The 18,277-nt window shown below is 45.2% G+C and overlaps 3 protein-coding genes across 7 annotated transcripts in view; 1 reads left to right on the forward strand and 2 right to left on the reverse strand.

The window, feature by feature from the left end:
• Positions 1-294: 294 nt before the first annotated feature.
• LOC120829645 (adrenodoxin) lies at positions 295-5,111 on the reverse strand. Its single transcript, XM_040193944.2, has 4 exons — positions 4,435-5,111; positions 2,429-2,553; positions 1,931-2,060; positions 295-1,003 (listed from the first exon to the last, which is right to left on the reverse strand). The coding sequence occupies exons 1-4, from the start codon at positions 4,569-4,571 to the stop codon at positions 895-897; spliced, it is 501 nt and encodes a 166-aa protein (XP_040049878.1). The 5' UTR covers positions 4,572-5,111; the 3' UTR covers positions 295-894.
• A 1,171-nt stretch (positions 5,112-6,282) lies between these two features.
• Positions 6,283-9,655, forward strand: LOC120829636 (uncharacterized). The gene is made up of 8 exons (XM_040193934.2): positions 6,283-6,343; positions 6,453-6,490; positions 6,727-6,945; positions 7,028-7,096; positions 7,303-8,366; positions 8,515-8,652; positions 9,007-9,118; positions 9,500-9,655. The coding sequence occupies exons 2-8, from the start codon at positions 6,454-6,456 to the stop codon at positions 9,571-9,573; spliced, it is 1,713 nt and encodes a 570-aa protein (XP_040049868.2). The 5' UTR covers positions 6,283-6,343; position 6,453; the 3' UTR covers positions 9,574-9,655.
• Positions 9,656-9,731: 76 nt separating this feature from the next.
• Positions 9,732-18,277, reverse strand: part of nbeal1 (neurobeachin-like 1) — a 32,494-nt gene continuing 23,948 nt past the window's right edge. For 3 of the 5 annotated variants that reach the window (XM_040193884.2, XM_040193866.2, XM_078101470.1), the window contains 18 exons: positions 18,116-18,249; positions 17,898-17,999; positions 17,689-17,784; positions 17,475-17,599; positions 17,228-17,368; positions 16,941-17,071; positions 16,353-16,462; positions 15,960-16,077; positions 15,679-15,776; positions 15,404-15,520; positions 15,176-15,265; positions 14,951-15,060; positions 14,650-14,822; positions 14,371-14,465; positions 13,854-13,970; positions 13,380-13,541; positions 13,084-13,232; positions 12,560-12,999 (listed from right to left, as the gene is read on the reverse strand). In XM_040193884.2, the coding sequence (XP_040049818.2) occupies positions 12,699-12,999; positions 13,084-13,232; positions 13,380-13,541; positions 13,854-13,970; positions 14,371-14,465; positions 14,650-14,822; positions 14,951-15,060; positions 15,176-15,265; positions 15,404-15,520; positions 15,679-15,776; positions 15,960-16,077; positions 16,353-16,462; positions 16,941-17,071; positions 17,228-17,368; positions 17,475-17,599; positions 17,689-17,784; positions 17,898-17,999; positions 18,116-18,249 (2,369 nt within the window). In that variant the 3' untranslated portion in view covers positions 12,560-12,698. Of the gene's footprint in view, positions 11,959-12,559; positions 13,000-13,083; positions 13,233-13,379; positions 13,542-13,853; positions 13,971-14,370; positions 14,466-14,649; positions 14,823-14,950; positions 15,061-15,175; positions 15,266-15,403; positions 15,521-15,678; positions 15,777-15,959; positions 16,078-16,352; positions 16,463-16,940; positions 17,072-17,227; positions 17,369-17,474; positions 17,600-17,688; positions 17,785-17,897; positions 18,000-18,115; positions 18,250-18,277 lie in introns of those variants that run through there. The other 2 variants (XM_040193875.2, XM_040193894.2) reach the window with 2 other exon arrangements.

Genomic DNA, 18,277 nt, shown 5'->3' on the forward strand with positions numbered 1-18,277 from the left:
ATTTAATTATGTTGTAATTTATTAAATGTTTCAACTATTTGTCTTGAGGAATTGGCATTTATATCAAATACATTCAAACATCTTCAGGTTTTGGTTTCTCAAATATTAGGATTCAGTTTGTTAATTTGTACTTTTACAACTTGCTATACTATGACCTTTTTTAAATTTGAATCATCCCTTTGAACAGTTGAATTATTTTCTCTGACAACAACGATAAACTTCCACAGACGTTAACATTGAATAGTTATCAACCAAAGAAAGGCGATAATTGAACAGAATTACACAGATGGAGGATTTTGACGACACTCCGTTAGAAAGGTGGTTTTATTACATAATGTCCCACTCTATACATGTGTGTTCTAGCTATGTACAATCACAGCACGGAATTATATGGTTTACATGTAGGATCTGATTCAAACAATCAATAATAGAGGTATACATATGTGTAGAGTAAAATAATATAGGGGGCAGGGGGGTGTCGGCATCGAGCACGGTCTCAGCCGCGGGCTGCAGTAAGCGGTGTACCTCTTCCTGGTTTAGTGAACATGGCTGATTTGCACACAGAGAGAGAGAGAGAGAGAGAGACAACCACAAGGCACGGCCCCAAAGTAGAGGCAAAAATGAAGTCAGCCATGGTGATAACTAAAAGTGATTTAAAAAGAGACAAGACCTCAAATGGGGACAGATCACCTATAATGAACGGGTGTCTGCGAGTTCTAATTGTTTGCAGCTTTACGTTTCTATAAAAAAGGACGTTGTCTTCATTTGCGCAGCCAAATCCCATATTCTGTCTGACTTTTTCTTATTTATTTTTAAAAAGGTGGGGACATACTGTGGCAGGTACATCCACCATCGTCCCTGTGCACACACCCTCAGTGTCTACGTACAGCGCTCCTAAGACGACCCGTCTTGGCTCTGTCGGATGTCGGCGACGCTCTCGGGGACCCGGGCCACCACGCCCTCCAGAGACTTCGTCAGACAGATCTGGCAACCCAGGCGAGACCTGTGGGCAGAAACGGTAGCACTCGAGTCATCGCTTTATGGTAGACGGCGTTTATTTAAACTAACAAAGGCTAAGCCTGCCCCATCCCGACGACAAGCAGGAGACCCCAATATGCCAAAAAAGTGAAGGCACCGCTAGTATAGTGTGTCGGAAAAACGATGATAAATCAGTTATGTTTTGAGTCATAGTACATACACTGTGTTGAAAAAAGTAATATTGCGTGTGTAAACCCGATAGTGAAGCATGTGAGTGAGTTTCTGTGTGCCACAGATGTGCACAAAAAGCATGTTGAATAAAGACAGAAAAAGTACAGAGCTGAGTTTCATAGGATGCAATGTTAAAAAATAATAAAAATGTCCAAGTTTAAATTATTTTTTTGTCTACAATGATCATTTCAGGTAACTTTGAAATTCCATCGCTTCTCTATAGATATGGATTAGAAGCTCTCTTAATTTTAAAGGAGAGTCAGCCAATAACCTCTAATAATAACTCTGCTGCAGCCTGGTCAGAGCTGTAAGACAGACTTAGTTTCTTACTAATCGTCAGGTGCCTGTTTGTATATTGGAACAGTTTCCCTACAAGTGTTGAGGAAATTAACTGCCGTCTATGGCCTCTTAGACCTGCAATCATTGATTTGACCACTTGGAGGCAGCAGAAAAAAGATCCGCTCATGAGGTTCATTCGGTTATCACTATAAAAAGGCCTTCCAGATGTTCCTTTGATAAATAAAATGGTGGATCGAGCAGCTTTGAAAGCAAGAGGGAAAGAAATGATGTCGTTACAAAGGCTCCTTTGTCACTCCCAGATTAACTCGTACTAATGTTACAACAATCTCATCTGCGTTGTGCAGTTTGTTAAACCTCTTAATACACAAGACTTGCATTGTACAAACTTGCACCCTCAAATCTCATTATGTCCGATCCTTACGTGTCAGTCAGGCCGTACGCCAAGTCGAGCATGTCCATCTCCTCGTCTGTGACCGGGCCTAGACTCTTGTAGGTCTCCTCGTCAAAGATTAGATGACACGTGGAGCATGCCAAGGTTCCCTCGCACGCTCCTGAAACCAAACACACACTTACTTCATCTGCTGGATGAGAATCAGCTCAGTTACAGGATTCTCAGTTACTGTATAGCAATAAACAGCAAAATAACCACACGCCAATATTTTATGTAAGGTACAAAAGTTCAGCAAAATGCAGTGAATTAAGTGTTTCAACTCCATTTTGGGGTTTGAGTGAGTTTCTGGTTTGTATGCAAGGGAAGTGCACACATACTGAAGCTTTAAGCGCTAAAATAATTACAATTTTCTTAAGTGCCCCCAAAATTATGTGAATGCTGCCATTTTTTAAAATTGATGGCTGTGTTGCTGCAAAGATACTTTTTATTTCCCTACATCGCAACACCAACGCGTGGGCGCTTACACACCAAAGCCATCAAAGTCGAGGTCTTCGTTGATGACAATGTCTAGCAGCGAGTCTCCAGGCGAGCCCTTCACGGAGATCTTCTCCCCGTCTCGGTTGATGAAGTTCACAGTCACCTTGTTGTTGGACCTGACAAACAAAACAGCTTTAGTCGACCCGTTTCTAAACCACACACACAAATTGGAGAGCCGCTTTGGATGGCTGATCCCCACCAGGCGGGTGGCCCGCTCCTCACTGCCCCCCAGTGGCCAGAGCTCCTCACTACACAGAGACCGAAGACACAAAGTCCACATTCCCACAAAGAGGAGTATTCAAAGAGTCTGTGGTCCATCACTCTACGATCTACTGATAGTCTCATCTTTTCACAATGACTTCTCCAGCTGTGAACGAGTCAATTTGATCATTTCCAACCCAGCTGGATGACCACGCAAATAATCACAGATCAATGATAATGACCTCAGTTTTTAGCATCACATCATGATGCATCAAAAAAATATCGAAGGAATTAAACTTGATTTTGATTGACTGTCAAATTAGGGGATTAAAAGAGCGTTAAAAAAAAGCCTGACAGTTGTGTTCTGCGTTATTTAGCGATGTTGTATTATGCAACACTTGTCCGTTGTGCTTGTTTGTGTTGTACAGGCGGAGGAAACACATTCTTCCTCCACTAAGTCTTGCCTGTAAGCCACTATATACACTAATGACATGTCCTTTCTTCCATGTGGAATTTTCCTGCTATTCCTCTGAAGGAACTCCGATCAAGGCATTAGGGTGATTTGCATGCGTTACAGATGTTAGAATTGGTACCCGGCAGAGGTTTGTTCTAATGCAGGGAGGCGCCAGAAGATCTGGATTAGCGATTATCCTTCTGCGCTCCTTAAAACCTGTCCAAAGGCTTTGAGTAGAAATAAAATGAGGGTTCAATACAATGACGGCTTTCTCAAATTCATACCACAGCGAGAGGCCGCAGCAGCTCGGCTTTTAACCAGGGATTAAAGTAAGATGAGGGCTGTGAACTGTGTAAACCATGTAACACATGCGATGGTGCGGAGCCAGAAAGAAGGAACAGTGAGTCCTTATTGAGACATCTCATTTATTGGGAAACTAACATTGTTTTGTGGGAGTATTTGTAGAACAAAAATGTGAAAATGGTCATTAAACCAGTTAATCAATTCAAAAGATGATTGAAGTATAGCATATTACTGTTGTGTTACCCGGATTTCAAAATTCACAGAAGCCATTTACAACGTGAAATTGTCTGCTTTCCATAAGATTAATATTGAACTCAACAATCTAGACGTATCAAGACATGAAGCGACGGTTCCTTTCATGCCGATTACACATTGTTCCTTTGTAATCCGCTTGCAGGAAAAAAAAAGTGAGTTAACAAGCTGTAAATATTATCCTGCACCCCGTGACCTTTTGGATGAAAGACACGACGCCTGACATGGACTCACAGGGACAGCGTCAACCAGTTCAAGGTCTAGCAGGGGGGGCATTGTGCAATTCAACAAGTTGTTTGGCCCTGGGGAGCCGAGCCAGTGGCCAAAACCTTGGACCTGAAGGATGGATCTCTTCAAACTCGCCTTTAGGCCTCATCCAAGGATAAGACGATAAGCGACCAACTGCCACTCAGTTGCTTTTGTGACACACACGTCTCATTCAATATTACCAAACAAACACACGTCCACACGTGACATATTTTTGTACAGCTAGATATCTTCAGGTGTTTTTGTTGATTTGGGCTCTTTTTGAGACCACAAAACCACAAAACGTCACGCCTGTTTCTCAAAAACTTCTTACGTTTTATGGTGACTTGCATCCGTTTAGTTGTCCTTTCTTACTCACGTGTTTAACGTATTCAAATATAAAGCGCAAGGATGACACCTGCCCGGCGTGTGCGGTACCGAGGAGGTCAAAATAACCCCTTTCCCGAATGATGGAAGAACAACGCACAGAACAACGGCTGCGTTTTTGAACAGCGGTCTCGGGGAGGCCAGCCGACGTTACCTCAGAGGCTGCGTGCCGCCGGTGAAGCTCCTCCGACCCGCCAGCCGGGCTCCCGAAGTTACCACCGCCGCCGTCCTCCACGAACGTTCCCGCAACCCGGCGAGGGGCAGCCTTCGCAACGCCGTCACGAAAGCCATTTGATGAAGTACACGCGGGGGAGGCTGAAACACACGGGTCCCCCTCTTCGGTCGAGCTCTCCGCTTCACAACGGGGCAGAAACCCGAAGTTGTCCGACTCAGCTACGCGGAGCTAGCTAGGCGAGCTAGCTTGCTTTTAGCTGCGGGGAGTCGCTCTGTCACTGTCACGTTCGTTGCATAACCGGTAACTGGCGGCGGGAGGTTGTTGTCCGAGATCCCCGAACGGTGCGCGGAGTGTCCCGTGATCAATGTTCACAGAGCTAAAAGCAGGCTGACCCTGTCGGCTGCGACCGGACTGCCCAGCTTGGTTTAGTAATCAGCCGACGTTGGGGATCCCGGTGTATTCCGGGGCAAGGGCAACGGCGAGAGTAGGCTTTACGACAACTTCCTTTCCAGAGTGTCAAAATAAAAGCGTGAGCAACCAGCGCAGACGGTGTTGAAAGAAGGTTGTAACTCGAAATCACACCACCGCCAGCAGGAGGAAATGAAGGACGTTCTCATTAACAGCTACTCGACACTTTTTCATAATTCATCGTCCGCAGTGTTTAGGACTCTTATTTTGAAAGCTATACTGACAATGTTCCTGCCCAGTGTTTAAACTCTAACTTGATGCCGCTATCAATAAAAAACAACGTCCTTGTCCGATTGACTTCTTGGTTATCCACGTGCTTGCTTAACGTTTCCCAATCAGGGTTTATGTGAGTTTTGAATAACAGCGTCAGCCGGAGTTATACTAGTTTTCACCTTTGGGGGAATCTTCCCCGCAGTGGAGCAGGTTATGATATTGAGAAACTGTGTTAACTAAATTGATAAAGGACAAACAACCAGATTTGCAATCAGATTTTCTTCATTCCTGCCAAACCGAGAAAGAAAAATAAATCGGATGCCACACGCGACCTTGATATTTGTTTGTGTTTGAAAACACGGCGCAGATAGGAACGGGTTTAACAGTTTACATGTACAACTACGATATTTTATTGAAATTATATCTTTTGTTTATGGTAAATTCATAATCCGGTGGAGCCTCCTGTATCTTCAGACTTACACACGGCTCAATAATTCTGGATAAGGTATTCACAAATTTGAACATGATTTTATTTTGAAAAACTGGAATCATGGGCCCTGAGGTTTGTCCTACAACCCCTGACCACTGCCCCCACCTCCCCTTCCACAAACAACCACCCCATTCCACTATTAAACCAAGGGTCATTCACCTTCAACATATTTACAAAAGCATGAAAACAGGATGTGTACAGTACATTGACTGTACAGGTACAGTAAAATATGATATCAAGGTAAAATGCACTTTATAGGCAGCTGTTGACATTTTGTGCCAACGCTGCATTCAAAGTGCATCCAGTAACAGCCTCAATATGGGAGTTTGAGTTATGGCCGTTCACGTTATTATCTGGGTCTGATGACTATGACAGTTATGTATTAATGGGACTTGGGATCGTTTGCCAAGGTTCATTTCTTCCCTCGGGTGAGTAGCACCATAACTGACTAAGTTTATGTTCACTATAAAGTCCAGGGCAGTGAAATAGTTTTAAATGACTGTATTTTGTGGCGCTTACAGGATATACAAGTTTTTTTTAAACCCTCATTTTTAAGCCCCCACGCAGCCCTGAGGTCAAAGTGCGTCCAGTAACACCATTAATCTGTGGGACACGTAAATCAATAATCCTATTTACTGTTATCCTCGGTTTATGACTGAGACAGGTATTAAAGGAGCGCCTTTCGTTTTTTCCACCATTCCATCTCTGCGGTCTCAGGTAAGCAGCACAAGAGCTGACCGTCTAAAGCTTTACCTCCACTATCGACGCAGGGCAGTGAAAAGAATCAAGCAGTTTTAATTTGCTCGGTTTGTTCTGACGTTTACAGGATGTTCAAGTTTTTGCTGCTGTTCCTGACGCTGTCAGGTGAGATCTCTTATTGTATGGTTGTTTGATACATGAAGTGGAAAGATGATTCATTTATGTGCCAGCATTTAACTTAGTGAATGCTTTAATTTGCAGATCATGTGAAAATATCAGTTAGTTTTTTTGTCTTCCTGTAACATATTTTCTTGGATGTATTTGGAGGATATACTACCCCCAGTGACAAAACAGAGGCTCTTAATGAGTTAATGAGTATATATGTGAAATGCCCCTCGCAGGCCTCCAAGCTGTTCCAATTGCAGTCCTTCGAGATTTGCAGAAGACGTCTTCAACCTACCAGCTCCCCGATGGCTTTCGACAGGGCACCGAGCACACCGACGTCCGTAAACCCATTCCGGACGGCTTCCATCAGGGTACTGAGCCCTCCAGGAATTTCCTTGTTGACCTCAACACTGGCCTAGTGCGGAAACGCATCGGTGAGATGAGCAGGAGAGTGGGTAAGTATATATAATCAAACCCAATCAAGAAACAAATACTTCAACCATTTGTGTTCTTACAATGTACACTTTCCTCCTCTAGGTTCTATGCAGCTTTCTCCAGCAAAGGGATTTGGTGAGATGGAGAGAAGACACTGGCTGACAGATGAGGGTGAGGAAGCTATTAAGGGAAATACTATTCCTAAGTTACTATGATGCTGACACAAAGAGTTGGTAAATATAGTAAACTCACTAAACTTCAACATCCTAGCATTGCCACTGAGAATCTCCTTTTTTTTCTTGTATGTACTCAATAGCATCTCACTCTCCCTGAACAAGCCTGTATAATCTATTGTCACCTTCCATTCTGTTCTCCAGTCCCGGTTGATGTTCCGACCCTGAAGAACGCTGGTGGTTGGGTCCGGGTAGATGAACCTTCTGTTCCTCATCTTCAAGATGGTTTTAGACAGGGAACTGAACCCATTAAGACTATCCCAGAAGGTTTCCGACAGGGAACAGAACCCATTAGGACTATGCCAGAAGGTTTCAGACAGGGAACAGAACCCATTAGGACTATCCCAGAAGGTTTCAGACAGGGAACAGAACCCATTAGGACTATCCCAGAAGGTTTCCGACAGGGAACAGAACCCATTAAGACGATCCCAGAAGGTTTCAGACAGGGAACAGAACCCATTAGGGCTATCCTAGAAAGTTTCCGACAGGGAACTAAACATGTGAAGTCCAGCCCAGATAGCTTCAGACAAAGAACTAAACCCATTAAGACTATCCCAGATGGTTTCAGACAGGGAACAGAACCCATTAGGACTATCCCAGATGGTTTCAGACAGGGAACAGAACCCATTAGGACTATCCCAGAAGGTTTCCGACAGGGAACAGAACCCATTAGGACTATCCCAGAAGGTTTTAGACAGGGAACAGAACCCATTAGGACTATCCCAGAAGGTTTCAGACAGGGAACAGAACCCATTAGGGCTATCCCAGAAAGTTTCAGACAGGGAACAAAACTTGTAAAGTCCAGCCCAGATAGCTTCAGACAAAGAACTGAACCCATTAAGACTGTCTCAGATGGTTTCAGACAGGGAACTGAACCCATTAGGACTATCCCAGAAGGTTTCAGACAGGGAACAGAACCCATTAGGACTATCCCAGAAGGTTTCAGACAGGGAACAGAACCCATTAGGACTATCCCAGAAGGTTTCAGACAGGGAACAGAACCCATTAGGACTATCCCAGAAGGTTTCAGACAGGGAACAGAACCCATTCGGACTATCCCAGAAGGTTTCAGACAGGGAACAGAACCCATTAGGGCTATCCCAGAAGGTTTCAGGAAGGCACCTGAACCCTCCACGTGTGAGGGAGAGGTCATCAACGGAAACTGCTATGAGTTCAACCCTACGCTGCTGGCCTTCCAAGATGCACAGGTTAGACGCATGACAAAACTCGCATTGCTAAAAAAAAATATTGACAGTGATTCTGAGTGCATGTGACCTATTGTGTTTTAGGTCTCCTCGTATTAAATGTTTGTAGCTTTACAGGTTGAATCTCAAACTTGTCTGTCATTTATCTTAGGCCTTGTGCAGATCTCTCGCCCCAAATGCTGAGCTTGCATCCGTTACCACTGGCGATCTGCAATCCCGTCTGGTCTACCTGGTGACCCAGGGTGGAGAGCGCAACCCTGTCCTGACCTGGCTGGGAGGCAGGGTCCAGGCAAGTTCCTTTCTTCAACTTCCCCCCTTTTAGTGTGACGTGGGGAAAAGCAATCTAAAACTGCCATTTTAATGAAAGTGCTCTTGGCTGTGACGCCAACAGAGGCCAAGGAGTGTCATCAGATATGTTATCAACAGGACAGATAGTGTTATTCTTACCTTGGTAAAACATTGACCGTTGAACTTTTATTTTCCAAAATGTTCCATCTGTTTCTTTACTGTCACTGAACAAGGACAGAAAGAAAAAGCAAAAACACCAGCAAGTAAAAGATTGGAAAACTGTCACAATAAGCGTCAAGCCTATTATATATGCATATCATTTATATACTGTGTGTGATGGCGTTGCACACCTCAGAACCAGCAGCCATCATGGGTAGACGGGTCTGAGTGGCGCTACAGCGAGTGGATGCCAGGTCACCCAAACATTCACACGGATAAACCGGTCTGCGTGGAGATGTTCAAGATGGGTAAGAATACACTACAGACACATTAAGACGCACACAGATGACTGGATTATGTCTACTGTCCGCTGGCAGGCAAAGCGTGTCTTTGTGACTTACCCATAACCACACTGTTAATACAAAGGTTACTGATACAGTGAAACTCAGACAACCGCCGTGGTTACATCACAGAAAGTTTGATAAGATAAAATGTCAACCTGTATGAAGGAATCTTTGCACTGCTTAACTGCTTAGACATACTTCCTTTTTTTCCCCTGTCCCATTAGCACGCTTTTGCTTTTCAGAAATACCAGTAACTAGTCAGGCCTTAGAAAGACACGAGAACGGTGTGTGAAATTGCGGTGAGCCCACTTGTCTTCCACAATCCTGATCCCACCTTTTCTGCAGGCGAGAGCTGGTGGACGGCCGCCGACTGTGAACTGAAGAGAGCGTCCATCTGTTCGTACCAGATCACTGCGTGAAAACCACAAAGAAACAGAGCATGAAATGAGTTGTTTCCTCGAATACATCTGTATTCCCTCAAATAAAAAAATTGGCAATAAATGTGAAGGGAAAAGAGGATATTTTTTACTTTTTCTTCAAAGACCTGACCGATAAAACCACAAATTACACACTACTATTTCAATTTAGACAACTTTAATGATCATTTTCCACTTCTGTGTATACAAAGCAGTTTATACAGTCTAGGGAACCCAGTTAAAACAATTTCTTACAATTTAGTACCTGGAAAGTGCAAAAGTACATTTCAAATACGCTGAAATAAAATTCATGCTGTACATTATATATTGTATTCATAAATAATCACAGATATACAAACATCCATTTGGTGACAGTCACAGAGAACGTTGCTAAGACACAAAAATGTATATTTTTTTGATTTCGCTTTGAAGTCCTCGGTTCTTGGCATCCGTTGAGACTGTGGAGGTTTAAAGTCTGGAATGCTGCTTTCCTTAGATTTACCGTAAGGTCGGGGGGGACGATGAGTTTTGGCGATGAGAGGAACACGTTTTCATGCCACAATGGGATAAAGGCACTCTGTTAGTTGCAGTTGTGAAAACACTCAAACAGTGGTCTATTGTCTTAAGGATAAAATGTGGATGAGCAAAGAAAAACATCTTTCATGGAAACCTCAGAAAGAAGGACACAGATTGGTCTTTGCGCCCCATCTTGCTTTGACATTTAAATAAAAACTCACGTCTAGAGAGAAAAAACCCAGAGAAGCCTGGTGTCCAATGCAAAGTCCATGAGCAATGACCTAAAACCATTAAGGTCTGCTATGCTCTACTGAATCAGAATTTGGCTAAAAAAAGAAAAGAAAAAAGAAAACGCATTATCGGCATGTCCTCACTCACACACACAAAGATATGGTGCAGAGATATAAATCATCATATAAATCAAGTTTTGTGTAAGGACACATTCACACATTGAACAGTAGTCTTCCAATCAACCTCAAAAAGTCACGCAGGCCTTCTCAATGTTCCTATAAAAAACAAAAAAAAAATAGACTCACTTCACAATTAGCAGGAAGGAGAATGAGATGTCAAAATAAAAGACGCCAGTCGTAGGAGACGATGTGAGCTAAAAGGGACGGGAGGGAGATATGGCGCATTTGAGTCCCAGTGAAGCGATAAGAAGACTGGAGATAAATAGCTGGCAGAGCAACCAAGACGGGACAAAAAGGAACGGGAAGGAGCTGTGCTGCCGTTAACACCGACATCTCGTTAAGCCCTTGAGGAATTCGGATTTCTCCTTCTTTTGCAGGTGTCTGAACAGTCAGTACAGTTTTAAATATGCAATACCAGTGCATGCAAAAACTGCCATTTTCACTTATAAATAAGCATGGATTCAAGTAAATTAAAAACATTCAATGAAGTGTTTCATTGTGAAGTGCGACTTTAAAGCCGCGTCTCTGTACTGCGATGGATATTCACATGAAAATGTAGTGTTTTGTCCGTAGTGAAAATATTGTCTTTTACAAAACCATATCTGAAATGACATGCCGACCTTAAAGACAGACGCTACAGATGTTTCTAGAACAAAACAAGTCAGCTAAATGGAAGAGGTCAATATAACAAGAAAAACAACCATGACTTCCATCACCGTTTTTGATGCTGCCTAATCTCAAAATGGACCAAAAAGGTTATGCACACAAACAAAGATGAAGTCGCTGGGGCACATGCATGAATACGACCAAAAAACAAACCCGGAGGAAAAAAACAAAGAAATCCATAAAAAGAATGCCCAAGAAAGGCGACGAGTTTGGTCTTGTGAGTGGTGGAGCCATCTTACTGCATTTTAAGGCTGCGGTGTCGCAGCTTTGAGGCAACCATGAGAAGTCTCCGCCTACAGAGCACAGGCCCGCCAGTCTGTATTGAAGGCAAGCTAAGATGAGGGGGGGGGGGGAACAAAAAAGGCCCCTGGAAACTACATTTTGACAGAGCGCGCACACCTCCGGACAGACATTAGTATCACGTAAAAGTGACGATGGCTAGCCGAGGGATCAGGAGCTACGGTGTTTGGTAGTGGTGCCGCTGAGGCTGGATTATAACCCTGGCGCCAGCGCCTTACGCTCAATCCAAAGCAGCGGCAAAAAAAAAATACAAAAACATAACTGATTCATGAACTGAAGGGAGTTCCTTAGACAGAATGAAGCAAACCGTCGAGGGATTGACAGGCAAGGAGGCGAACTGGGTGACAGGAATGTGGGATGCTGGTGGGAAGGAGGGTTTCGGGGGATTGGGTCAGTTGTGGTCGTGCTGCGGGTTGTAGACCGTCTCCCCCGAGGAGATCTGGGTCATTCTCTTGCTGGAGCCCCACAGCTTCCGTGTGATCTGACCCGAGCGCATCTGCGAAAAGCAAAGGAAGAGGAAGTGGGATGGAGGGGAGAAGGGCGGGGGAGGTGAAACATGAAGTCAAAGGAAACCGGGAAGAAAGAAAGGAGGGATATGATTCATGAGTGATCGATTAGTTCATTGCGGCTTGATTGACTTGTGAGGCAAGTAAATCAGCGGTTGACTCACTTTGGTGAGAAAAGATGAAAAGCAGAATGTTGCGATGGTTTTCATATAACTATTTACTGCCTATCAAGCCCATCTACACTACCGCACTATTTACACTATCAAAACACTGAAGTTGATCTTGACACAGGATTATTGGTTTGCATTATTAGATTGTGGCTACACTGTTTCTATGGCTTGGATTTGCAGAAAGGGTTAATTAGTTTTTGTTTCACAGCATATTTGTGGAAGTGGTGAAGTACACACAAACACGTCACACAATGACACTTCGGGTGAACAGATGGGGTTGTAGTTGGTCAACTGCCAAATCAGGTCAACATTGCAAGTATGAGGTAAGAACAAAACGTCCACCCAAAGACTTGAATCCCGGTGGCTCGGATATACTGAAGTCTGTGCGCGTGGTTCGATTAGGAACGAATAAAGAACTGTAGGGGCGACAACCATCCCTGAGAAGGAGGGGTGACTGTGGATTAAAAAGGTCTTTGAGGCCAAGCATTGCAACACAGGCAACATGTGCAGCAGGTGTATCTGTGTGTGAAACAGTGTTTGTCAAGGTGGGGGGCGGGGAACTAGAGCCGCCTGGGTTTATGGGAGCTGGGGCTGAACACCAGCTGGTCGCGCTGGTGTAGCAGGCGGGTCGGCGAGCGGGCCCGGAGCGGGGCCAGCAGGGGGGAGGCCAGGAGCGGCGATCCCTCCAGGCTCTGAGCGATGTAGTTCCTCAGCGAGCTCTTTACCTCCGCCGGCTTGCCCACGCCCACGATGATCAGCTTGCCGTCCTCCAGGCCCACCAGGACGTGGCTCTGCTCCTTGGTGACCGAGACGCAGCGGACCGGCACCCTCATGGCCATGGGCTCCGCGCACAGAGACAGGCTGCGCGGGGCGAGACAAACAGAGCGGTGACGCCGACCGACGGACGTCAGAAGAAGAAAAAAGGGCAGTTTCAGGGGAGTTTACCTGTAGAGGTCGCGGATGGATAGGTATCCCTCCTCGCTGCCGATGACCACATACTCCCCAGAAACACACATGTCGGTCACCTGCTCCTTCAGAGGCTCGCTGCGGAGGTGCTTCCCATTGACGGAGTAAAGGTGGAGGGAATTTTTATCCTGGGGGGAAAACCTTGTGAATTATATATTCCGTCTTAATCTTTATCCCAAAAAAAAACGGTTTGAAAACGACCACACAAGGCGGAATTTGTGAAAGTGAAAACGTTCTCTTTCTTCCGAGCAGCATCTGTGTATAACTGCGTGCACCTTGAGCGTTGCTTTGCCTTCGAGGCAGGTGTGGACCAGCAGGTGACCCTCCCAGGAAACGGCGAGGTGGAGTATGGAGAGCGGCAGGGAGCTATCGCACGGCGGCCGCAGGCAACGCATGTAGTGGCCCCGACGCACCGTGTGGATGATCACCGTCCCGTCCTGGGGCACAGAGAATGGAAGCACACGTTAAATAAACAAATAAAAAACACAAACATGACAATATTCGGTACATTTATTAAAATGAAGAATAATCTAAGCTACATAATACCAAACATTACAATAAACTAACATTATTTAGATTAAACTAAACAATGTTTAAACCCCTACAAAGCTCTTTACCGTTTAAAGGCCCACAATTCCACATATCATGATACATATCCAGGTCAGTGACCATTAGTCATCAATCACATGGCAGTGAGCATGTGATTGAAAAACTCTAGAGTGGCCCAGTCTCTCTGCGCGTGCTCTTACCCGTGATCCGGAAACAGCCATGTCCAGTTCTGTGCTGATGCTGACACTGACCACCTCGTCCGTGTGTCCATACAACACCTGAACCGGTTTGGGATGAAGACCCACAGGAGCTCCACCCTGCACAAGCAAACAAGAACAAACAGAGAGCTAAAACACATCTAGGACGACACTTTCCCGAAAACAAGACCCCAAATTGAAAGATGGCCCTTTACATCAAAGTTATCTACACCAGTGGTCCCCAACCTTTTTTGCCTCACGGACCGTTGGAGACGCTTGGGAAATATGTCAATGTGGACGAGCGCACGTAATTAGGAGAGAATCCAGTCAATTTTCAAAATAAAACATTTTTCAGAAAAAAAGGAGTAAAATGACAAAAAATGATCACTGATTTATGGATGTAATTATTCACCGGTCCTGTAGAGCACCGTGTTTTTTAGGTCTGCATGTTTTAAAAAGACTTCATGAAATAATTTAGCAGATGTGTCATGGTGTACAAGCGAGCCCTGACTGTGCTGACCTGCTGCAGAACCTGCCACACCATGCAGGTTGTGTCTTTGGAGCCGGAGATCAGGTGGATGCCGCAGTGGTCTGTTGACAAGCAGGTCACAATGTCTGGAGGAGAGGAGGACGAAACCACGGATTGTTACAGGACATACAACAAAACACTTTGCAGCCTTACAGTAGCAGTTATGAGGAGGGGATGAAAGTGTCATCGCCATTGTGCTTGGCCTGCTTATTTTTAGGATGTGACACAAGTCAGGACTTGAGGTGTGCGTAGGGTGCAGGCCGGGTTTACCCATGTGCCGGATGTGCTGTCCCACAGTCTTGCCCTTAACCAGGGAGGTGACCCGCAGGCTGTTGTCCCAGTGGCCACCGCTGAAGAGCAGCTTGCCGTCGTGGGAGGCCACAAAGAGCCCAGCGGTTACCTCCACGCCGGGGGCAAACGGTCCGGAGAGGAAACGCTGGGTCCTGGGTGAAGATGGTTGAGAGGAAGACGGAGAGCACAGAGGTTTGGAGAGGACGCAATATGGCGACAAATGCAGCATGACATTGGTGCTGCTCTCCTGTAAATACTGCATTGTCGAAAGTGTTCTCACTTGGCGTTGAACACGGTGGGGTCCTTGATGAAGGTAAAGTAGTTGGAGATGTTCTTGTTGTAAGGCAGCCACCCGTGGGTCCCGACCAAGCAGTTCTGACTCACCGTGACCTGGAGACAGAGCACACACATTACATATTTCATTTTCATTTGGTTTACAACTTCCACAGTTTATAGGGAGTTAAAACAATGTTATAATGGACGTTCGTATCAGCACCCGGCTCACCAAGGTGTCAGGGCTTCCCTGGGTGATGAAAGAATGGGACTGATTCTTTGGCACCACGGCCTTAACCAGCGGCACGTTGTCACTGATGCCCTGCAGCATGACGGGGGAGAGAATTGAAATCACAGCTTGTATAGGGTTAGAGTTTTCGTTTAAATTATTCCTGATGTTTTAGTTTACTAGATTTATGATTTTTTTTTTGAGCAACACCGAGCAGTAGGAAGTTCAAACCTCAACAAAGAAGGACTTGAGGTCGCTGAGGTGTTCGAACATGCTGAAATGACACGAGTCAAGCTGAGCCTTCCTTTTCTCCACTTCCTCCAGAGGCAGTCGCACTGGATGAGGCTCCTACACACACACGCCCACACACACACACACACGCCCGCCCACACACACACACACACACACACGGGTCTCAATCCGATTCATCGGCACAGACACAGTACTTCATTGGCTTCACGTTGTGTCTGCCGTGTGTGTGTGTGTGTGTGTGTGTGTGTCTGCACCTTGAGGAGCTGGCAGGGCGTCTGTCCAAAGTTGCTGATCATGCCCTCCAGGGCCTTGCGCTCCTTTTCGTCTGTGATGGCATCCAGGTCGACCGCTCCTGCAACAATACACCAATCAAGACCACAGACTTTAATTAGAAATGAACTCAGACATCCCAATAAATACATTATTACAAAAAAAAAAATGTTTGATGATACAGTATCAACTATTCAGAAATATCAACATGGTCAACTGCAGAACGAGGACAGAATAAAATCCATGACCGTTCTGGAGGCTTTACCCTCATATGTGCAATAGTAGAAGACGTTGAGGGCCTCCACCGCCGCGGGGCCCCTCTGCTTGTAACCGAAGATGAGATCGATCCACTCGTGAAGATGAGCCGACACGTACTCTGACTCCTGTTAGGAAAACACATGCCAACTTTACATGTTAAAAATAAAAACACACATGAAGCCAGTACAAGCACAAGCTACACCTACATAGAAACACAGACCAAATCACAATGCCTTAAATTCCACTGCAGAAATACTCCACCCAAAACAATCACCATCAGTATCTGGACACTCTACTGATAAATCATTGTTTTCCTTCTACCTTTTTCTTCCACAATATCAATTGAGAAAGATCCCCAAGAAGCAAAGTAAGTAAGTAAGTAACTGAGGCCGCATCTCACCAGGGCTTTGCGGTGTTTGTAGATGAAGTCCTCGGGGGACTTGGCCCATTTGGGCAGAATGACATTGTTTACCCTTTCCTTGGAGATCTGCAGGCGACCCAGATCGAAGCCTGAAGAAAAAGGGATACTTTTTTTTTTTTAAACACATCTATGCCAGAAGAAAATGCATGCATGTGTAACAGAGTTAGAAATACACTGTCATTTTCAATGTATTGTATCTTATTTTTGGTTATTATTCAACAATCTTGTTGAGCGTGTGTGTGTGAATTTTATTTTGATGAGTCAAATTTGCGGAAATTGCGATTCATCTCTCCTGCGCCTCCTAGGCTCCCGTAGTCCCGTTTTTCCTTCACAGAAGCGTTACTCTGTTGAAGACCCTGTGTGTAGGGAGCTGATGTGCAGAGACCAGAAGGCAATGTCTGTGTTTTATTGTCTTCTGCAGGAGCAAATAAATGCTGAAAAGATCAGTACCTGAGTCGACTACTTCCATGCCCTAAACGCATCTGTTACACATGCAAGGTAGTAGATAGTTTTATATACAATATGTTAAAGCATTTGAAAAAGAATCGCTCATTACCCGTACCGTACCGTTTTGGTTCTCAAGGAATTCTGGGAAGTAGAAGAACTCGGGGATGAGCTCTTTGACGTCATTCGGGTTGTCCATGAGGGTCTGCCATGTGGCGGGGATGGAGTGGAACTGGCGGTCGGCACAGTCAAATCTGAGTGTTGAAACATCAGAAAAAGCAGCTTCTCTAAAATGCCCTGCGGTGAACTATTTCACAGCTGTCATTCCATAGTTCCAATGGGCATCGTCGCTGAAGATAAAAGGAAGAGGGAAGCCAAGGAGGAGTGGTGTGACGGACTGGTCTCCTTACCGTCCGCTCTGCAGTTGGATGTGCAGAGACGTGAAGGGCTCCACCCTGATCAAATAGTGCATCACCCCGGCAGCGTTGGAGTAGTGGGTGCCATAATGGAACCTGTCGATGGTGCCGGTTGGGTCCTCGAAACTTTCATACCTGGTTAGCACATATAAAAATGGGAATGTTGAATCTTCCTCTGGCTGCTTAAGTGATAATTTAATGATGAGAATAACTGAAGCATGGGGGGGGGAACAAAGCGTACTTCTCTCTAACAGCCTTCGCATTGCGTTCGTTGAGAACCGCCACTGGCTTCGATAGGTCCCTGAATACGCGGGGATCAGATAGGTCCAGCTCCTCTGAAGTGTAGTCAGCTAGAATCCAGGGAAACTGGTAACAACACACAAACAAACAAGTCGGTTCAAACATTCACTCGAGTCGGCACACTCGTACGGTCATGTACTCAGTGAGGAACTTACCACTGGATACTGAGCCAGGTTGTTGTACGTTCTGCCTGCAATCGTGTTGAGTTGCATCAAGTAGTCGAAGTTGGAAATCTCCCGGTTCACCCATTTCTGTGTAAAAGCAGTGCTTTCCTTAGTTTAATGAGAAATATTACAAGCATCATCAAATACCCTCTTTCAAAATGATATACTTCAAAACAAGTAATAAACAAGCGTTTCCTAACCTGTGTAAGTCCAGAGGCTTTGAGGAGCTCCTGGGGTGAGCGGGTTCCATAGAGGCTGAGGGATCGCAGCAGCAGCATGCGGCTATAGACCTTGTTCCTCACCTGATCACAAGCAACACGACCTTAAACTATCTCAACGGCGAGAGGGTACCGAAAATCTTACAATCAGAGAAATTGAAACTTTACTCAACAGGAACTTGAAACTTTAAATTCATTACCTCCTTCTTGAAGTTGAGGAAGTAGTTGGTCTGGTCGATGAGGAAGATCTCCAGAGCGGAGCGGCGTAGATTATAACGTCGAAGGTGGACCTCTCTAATCTGGGACAGGGGCCATTTAAAGTCGTGGCCCACTCCTTGAGGAAACAGGTCGACAGTTAAGTG

Source organism: Gasterosteus aculeatus, chromosome 1 (assembly GCF_964276395.1).
Source record: "Gasterosteus aculeatus chromosome 1, fGasAcu3.hap1.1, whole genome shotgun sequence".
Lineage (NCBI taxonomy): Eukaryota > Metazoa > Chordata > Actinopteri > Perciformes > Gasterosteidae > Gasterosteus > Gasterosteus aculeatus.